The 7,921-nt window shown below is 36.9% G+C and overlaps 1 protein-coding gene across 3 annotated transcripts in view; it reads right to left on the bottom strand.

The window, feature by feature from the left end:
* LOC111864762 (bone morphogenetic protein receptor type-2) overlaps positions 1 to 7,283 on the bottom strand; it is a 45,213-nt gene extending 37,930 nt beyond the window's left edge. Inside the window, exons 1-4 of one of the 3 annotated variants that reach the window (XM_033751572.1) lie at positions 7,014 to 7,283; positions 5,786 to 6,017; positions 1,411 to 1,564; positions 397 to 518 (exon numbers count right to left, since the gene is read on the bottom strand). In XM_033751572.1, the coding sequence (XP_033607463.1) occupies positions 397 to 518; positions 1,411 to 1,462 (174 nt within the window). In that variant the 5' untranslated portion in view covers positions 1,463 to 1,564; positions 5,786 to 6,017; positions 7,014 to 7,283. The remainder of the gene's footprint in view (positions 1 to 396; positions 519 to 1,410; positions 1,565 to 5,785; positions 6,018 to 7,013) is intronic. The other 2 variants (XM_023852265.2, XM_023852266.2) reach the window with 2 other exon arrangements.
* Between the last annotated feature and the right edge of the window lie 638 nt (positions 7,284 to 7,921).

Below are 7,921 nucleotides of genomic sequence, written 5' to 3'. Positions count from 1 at the left end.
CACACACACACACAAACGAAACTTTATTAGCAAATTGCTCCTGAACCAATCAGCTGGTGCATGTGAAGAGCTCATCATCCTTCTACTCTCCCTCATTCTCCCTTCCTTCCTTCCTGTTACTTTCCCTCTCTTCCTCCTCCTCCTCCTCCTCCTCCCCCTTTCTCTTCCATGACATATCCCAAACAACTGCGTTTTCAAGGTTTGAAAGGGATATGCCACCTATCATACATTCCAGCCTTCCATCTCACCCATTCAAAGTATTTGCTTGTAACAGATGAATGTCGACAAAAGTCAGTTTATTTATAACATGCCACAGAACACACAACTTTTCTGTCATACTGTAACAATACGGGTGTAGACCCTTCCCATGCTACAGTACTGCCATATGATAATTACCTGTACATCAGCAGCCCCATAGTCCTCCGAGCTCTCATCATCGTCTGCATTGTGGATCGACAGATGCTCCACTGTCTTGTACATGTATGCACACACTCGTGTGTTGTCCGACAACTGTGATCCTGTACATCAGACATAAACCCCTCCATCCATCACACAAATTCACATTCAAAGTAACCCTAAAACTGATCTACATCATTGCAGCCAATACTGTGACATACTTCGCTGACAGTAATACAATGTCGTGCTTCATAAACCATATATAATTGTAGGTAACGTACAATTACACCGCCCCCTACCCACTAAGGGTTAAAAATCACAGTCTCCTAGTTGTCATGCGTGATTGAAAAAAAGTGTGTGCTGCTGATTAATTTCCCAAGCAGGGAAAATAATCTTGACTTTGAGGAGTTGGTTTTACGAATTCTGACAATCTAACTGCATCACTTCTAGCAACGAGGGAATTTTGTACAACATCTAGAGATGTTAAGATCAACCACACTGCTAAGTTATAACAACTAAAGTCTCATTTAAACTTGATATTTCCCTGTTGTTAGGACTCACTCATATGTGTTTAGGACAAACTGCACAGAAATTGGCCCTTTAATGGACCTTCCCCTANTAAAGTCTCATTTAAACTTGATATTTCCCTGTTGTTAGGACTCACTGCACAGAAATTGGCCCTTTAATGGACCTTCCCCTGGAGCAAAACAACTGGTAGAAATAACACCAAGTGAAACACTAGGAGAGAGAAAAAAGTCAGGAGAAACAGAGTTAAGATAATAGTAACCTTTCAAAGGGCCACTTTACAAGGGTAGGTAGGCAAAGCACTAACAGGGGAGACAGCACGTTCCTCCAAAACAGTGGAAATACCTGCCAGATTATAGGGCCATACATCCAAAAAACAGCAATCTTCAACAATTACTAGCCTCCATTTTGCATATCTGATTACCAACAACGTTCTTCCCCTAGAACAGTAGAAAACACAACTGCACTTGTTGTATTCAAAGAGATTACCTTGAGCATGATTAGCTATGGCCAGTATGAACACCAGGAGGGAGGTGTCCATCCTATGTGCAAGTGCTTCAGTCTTCTTGTTGCATATTACTAAGGTGCAAAGTAGACCTCCTAATGCTAGAGGTCAGAGGTCACTTGGTGAATAGTGTTCAGCCTGAAATCATAAGAGATGCCCTAGCTACATGGTCAATCATTCAAAATTGATGCTGTACTTCTAAGACCACTATCACCATTAACATCATCATGAATGATGACTATTCACTCATCAAGGTAACCAATACAGTATGCCTCTGCATTACAGAAGGAATGTGTTCTTGGAAACGTGTCCATATCATGAAAATCTGTAATGCGAACCCTACTTTTTGAATGACTGCAATGTTATGGAGGCATATCTCTACTGACATAGTGGTAACAAAAACACATTTTCTTTATGTAAATAATATGGGGATAGCAACCATGTCATGAGCCATTCCACTTGCATCACTGACATGTGTGCATATGCAATCAAAATTTATTTAAAACTAATTACTTCTTAAAACAGATAGACTGAATTTGATTTGGTTCATCCTGGTCCGTCATACTGGCAATATTACAAAAGGTTAATCAACTCCATAAACTTCAACTGATAAAATGTTTTTTTATTTCCTTTTTAATCTCTCATCCTTGACATGTTTCGGTCTCATAGGCCATCTTCAGATGGATATATCAATATGGGCAGAAACTACTATTACAATGTTTTTGGTCAATATCAAAACATCCACACAATATCATCACAATAACAACGCAGTGTGGTCCGAACAACAGGAGACACTAAAGAGTGCTATTCATCAAACAGAGGAACCACAAGATAGTAGACTCTCAACTTTCTTCAAAGAGAGTGCGCAATATAAAGGACATGAACCAAAATGGTTCTAAAAATTTTAACAAAATCTTTTTTAAACCACCCTTGTAATATGCACCCTTCTGAACTTTAGTAACTGAAGTACTCGGTGGAAATAGGTTAACATTCTGTCTGGTACCAATATTATGTACCTCCATATTTCTTGTAAACAGATGTATGTTATTTATAGTATGTTGCATCAAGGAATATATGTATTGAGAACACAAAGGTAGAATTTTCATTTCTTTAAAAGAGTCTCTACATGAATCTCTTTTCTTTAATCCCATCATAATCCTTATAACTTTCTTGTGGATCATAAAAAGTTTTGTCATGTATGAATAACTGCCCCAGAAGATAATTCCATATGTCATCACAGAATGTATATAAGCAAACTAATCATTCTTAAGCTACTAAATGATATCACAGGCTTAAGTGTTCTCATGATAAAGCAAGACGAACTCAATTTAGTAACAAGGCAATCAATATGATTCTTCCAACACAGCCTGTTATCAATATTTAGGCCTAAAAATTTGATACACTCTAAGTTAGTCGGTAAATTTTGATCAATATTATTATGCATATTATGATCCTCATAGTTCATTTAAGTGAACTGGAGAGTGTGGGTTTTATGAATATTTAATTTTAACAGATTGGTTCTGAACCATGTATTAATACTGCAAAATATTCTGGTCATGGTTGATTTGTAGTCGGCGTATTCCGGATTAGTCACTATTACACTTGTATCGTCTGCATATAAGAATATGTTTGTTCCATTAATTGAAACCTTAGTTATGTCATTTATATACAAGAGGAAAATGAGTGGGCCAAGAATTGAACCTTGGGGTACACCAAATTTTACTTCTGCCCAACTAGACGAGCTATTAAATAGAACTGTTAGAGCCAAGGGTTACTCTTTGATATCTTCCATTCAAGTAAGATTTAATTAAGGCACCAAACTTGCCAGTTATTCCATAAAACTCTAATTTTCTGATAAGTATATCATGACTGACACAATCAAAGGCTTTGTGTAAGTCACAAAATATTCCTCCAACAAACTGTTTATTATTCATTGCTTTTAGTATTTCCTCTACCGATTTTAAGGGTGCTTTTTCTGTATATGAATTAGGTCTAAAATGATAATGATTATTATTTTTTCCCTTTTTTATTGTATTTTATTGTATTTTTATTTTAACACTGTATCCAATCTATTGTACAGCAGTTCAATAGTGTATGTTTGTTGATATGTGTTTGCCTGATGATGGCCGTTAGTGGCAGAAACACATAGTGAAGCCCTGATTTTTTCTATTTGTTGTGTTTTGACGGTCTATAAAAGAGTTGCATATTGATTATTGTCCAATATATGATTACTGTCTATATGTTCATACAATTTATTATATATAACCCTTTCAACATCTCAGAAAATGCTGACAACAATGAAATATGCCTATAGTTGGCTGGTTCATATTTATTGCCACTTTTGAAAATTGGCTTAACCACCGCAAATTTCAATCTGTCTGGAAACGTTCCCTGGGCAAGGGATTGATTACAAATGTAAGTTATATGTAAGGAAAATACGTGTACTCCAAGACAGTTATCTCTGTACATACTCCAAACTGGAGAACCCCTTTCCTGTCTTGTTAACCATCTGGAACCACAACATAATTTTTCCTCTAACAATGCGTCATCACGCAAGTTGACCTGGCATTTCGGAAGTGCCCAGATTGAATCTCAGATGGTACACTAATTAATCTCAGCAATAGTTTTCATGGTTTTTGTCACCTCCTCAAGATAAACGCTGATACAGTCCCTTCAATTGTGCCACGGCTATTTCTTTGCATATCGAATCCAATTAATTACTCACGAATAATCCTAACATTTAATACTATATAGCTTCCAGTATTGACAGCATCATTAAATGAACCATAAATAAAGAAACAGTTGTACTGACTAGTATCACATAACAATGTATTACATCCCTGCAGCATATCAAACTGGAGGACATGTAAAATTAGGCTCTCTTCCTGAACAGTGCATGCATCCAGATGCAAAACCTCTTCTACCATCCGTACAGCAAGCCTCAATGATGTTGCACATGTTAAGTCTGGCCACATCCCAGTAACCACTGGTTCCTGAAGTGAAAACCAAATGACTGTTGCTTTGCAGCAGAATGACTGCTCTATGAGTAACGCTATGGTCCATGAGGTTCCTAAACTGCCTAGACTGTTCACAATTCAAGAAATATCCCATTACATCCATTATTGTTGGAAACACCAACGCATGCCCTATCTTTGGGAGCAAATGGAATCCAGCCACATCTTTCACACTTGTCAGGTGGGCACAAAGCATTACAAAAAATAGAAATCAACATACCAAAAAAAAAAATGGTAATTGAAAAGGTTGGCCCCCCAATTTTCAATCAATTTGACTTAGAAGACACAGCCACCTAATATAAAATTTCTTTCTGTGGTTTGGTTCTAATTTTCTGTTAAACAAATGGTCTAGCCAAGCTAACATACCCATATGAACATACAGAACATCAACACTTACTGTTCTGTCATCATGTATGTAAGCAAGTGGTCATGACCAGGAGCAAAAGATGGCCACATTGAAAGGGTACCTCTAGACAGCAGCACCATTTAATGTATACTGCTGTTCTATCAAGTCCTGTACTTTAGTACAAATCTGGCTGTTTGCTGAGAACTTTTAAAGTTCACAATGAGTATATTTTCTGAAATAATAATTTCAGAGTATCCCTCAAGGGCTGTAATGTGCAAGGGTGGACCACAGTCAAATGAGTATGGTGGGGCCATGTGTGATGTTGATAACTGCAGCAATTTCCAATTGGAATTCTGAGGGGTTTCATGCTAGTCTTACATACCAAACCCACATTTACAATGCTCTACACTCCTCTATCTCAAGTCTGGTTGCCAGATTATCATAAAAGAATTTTATAATGCATAAAGAGATTTATGTCTGTGTCTGTATCTGTATCTTTATCTCAATTCTATAGATCCTTACTGGCTACCAAAGCCATTAGATATAGAACATTACTTCTAAACACAGAACTAGTCACCTTCCAACAAAATTCATAAAAGGAACAACAATTATAAATAATTCACTGACATAATGTCAAGTCATGTAGGACTCATCAACTTGAGTAATAGCTGATTGAGACTATAGCTTAAATATATAAACAAATATCAGATTATAATCAATTAATTTATACAATGTATTATATAAACAGCATTATAAATGGTTTCGCTTCTTTGAAATTGCTGAATCCATAATCAATATCACATGCTCTGGCACCAGATGATACAAGACTGGTCAGTGCGAATATACATTAATAATATGAGACTTTACATTCCCTTTACCATGATCCATGTATTATATCCTGCACCAAATTTTGACTAGATATAATACATACAGCATGTCCAAGCTCCCAACAGTTCTCCAGTGCATTAGTTGATGATATGTGAGGTACTGTTGTCTTACCACGTTAACTGTTCAAAATTGTATTCTTCAGGAAAAGAAAAACAAAGCTCCCTAAGAATTTGTTTCTTTAGGCTGAAGTTCGATTCTCTGTTGTGACAAATGCCATTCTGAGATTACTGATGGTCTTCCTCAATTCCTTCACTCAAATGCTGGGACAGTACTGGAGTTTTAATTTTCACATTTCTTCATGTAAAACTGTAATTCCCTGGATAATTATCCAACGGTCAGAATTCTAAACAGGAAAATAGTAAATGGCATATAATTATTAAACTCTCAAGGCAATTTATCTGAACTGTACAACAGGTGCCATATTTTCATTCCCCACCATTGCAAGCAGCATAATTCCATCCCCAGAAAATTAATCTACGTAAAGTCTTACATGCACTGTGCCACAACAGATTAAAATCTCATTCACTGTGAAATGGATTGAATTGGTTACTCTGTTGGGGAATTTATGTTGTCTTAAATTTTTAATATAGTTTTATATGGTATGTTGGACATGTACACAATTTGTGTAGTTAAATATTATAGTACTGTTGACTTTTATACAAATAATTTGACTTGTTCTATATCTGGAGGCTGTATTGCAAAATGTGGATTTCTGGAAGCAATAAAAATATGAATACAGTACCTCGGCCAACAAAATGTTTAACTGAAATCCATTACAACATACAAGTAACTGTGGCAAAGGGGTGGAATGAAATCCTGTCATGAGAGCGTACGTGAAGAAACGCCGATTTAAAAACGTACACACAGAGAATGTGGTGATGTGACAACATATTCAATTCACTGACATAAATCAAATTACGCTTAGCAGGCCTATACTGTGACAGCTCCGCAACTACAGTACGTACTTCTATGTATAGGCCTAAGAAACACAAGATATTCGACAGACTTAACAATGCTAAACCTAAACACATTTGAAAATAATGCACTTGTAAGGTAAACTCGCCATACAGCTATATTTTTCTGGGTTGTTACTACAAGGAACAAGCTAAACCGCCGTGAAATGGCATGCTGTTGATTAATTTACTGAATACGGCAAGCCTACATACCAAGAAGTAGGCTATCGCACGCAGGTTTCAAATTTTCCTGCGAAAGAACAATACAAGATACAGGTTCAAAATAACCGACTGTCAAGCAAAGATCGTTCACAACTTATAAGACGGCCCTTTCAGTGCATTTATTTCATTCTTAACTAAAATGATCACAAAAGAAGCCAACTTACTACACGAATTGTTACAGTAGTTGCATGGTCTTGACACACAAAAGTTAACTGCGAGAACTGCACTCGCGCGATCAAAACATTTAAAGTGAAACGACCGCACAAAAAAAATGAACTTGAATACCTATTCCCACCACAACACACAACAACAGACCTATAAACGACGAAACTCCTTGCATCCACTACCGAGACCTGTCGAATCGAATCCCACCCCCTTAACGAGATGAAATGAACGCTTCCACAGCACGGAGCCGTCGGACAGGTCACGTGATGTCTGCATTGGTCGGCGCCGCTGCCTTTTGCAACTGATCACTTCGTTTGTTTCAATAGTAGGCGTGAAATAAAGAAGGCAGTGGAACAAATGTCATGATCAAGGTGCAATAATAAAAAGTAGCATGGCAAATTCCACCAACATATTAAAACAAATATACCTACTGAGTAATCGAATTCGCGGAGCAGAGTCCTTGAGAAAACCTTGAGAAGCTAATGATGACCATATACTCCGCCTTCTATACAAGTCGGGCATTGCTCCCAGATGAGAACCCACAATAATTACATCTCATTTTGTGTTAACTATCCAGAACATGGAAGAACCCCACACCAATAAGATGTTAACATTTGAAATGCTTAAATGAAGCATTAGGTCACATTTCCCCAGATAAATACGGTAATTAGTAAAAAATATTAGCCTGTCCAGGAGTTATGCCAAATGTTTAACCCTCAAATTACAATAGGAAAATAGTAATCTGTATTACTGAATGAAGTACAGTTGTATATTTAGCTTATATGGCTTATAAGTAAAATCGTCTCATTCATACAACATTTTTGATGGTTGTACAACAAACCACAATGTGGAACTTAAAATTTCTTAATTCTCTACACTAGGAACACCAATTTTTGCTTGCCTGATC

The sequence above is a fragment of the Cryptotermes secundus genome, unplaced genomic scaffold (genome assembly GCF_002891405.2).
Source record: "Cryptotermes secundus unplaced genomic scaffold, Csec_1.0 scaffold1024, whole genome shotgun sequence".
Classification (NCBI taxonomy): Eukaryota; Metazoa; Arthropoda; class Insecta; order Blattodea; family Kalotermitidae; genus Cryptotermes; species Cryptotermes secundus.
This window is presented reverse-complemented; position numbering and strand designations above follow the sequence as displayed.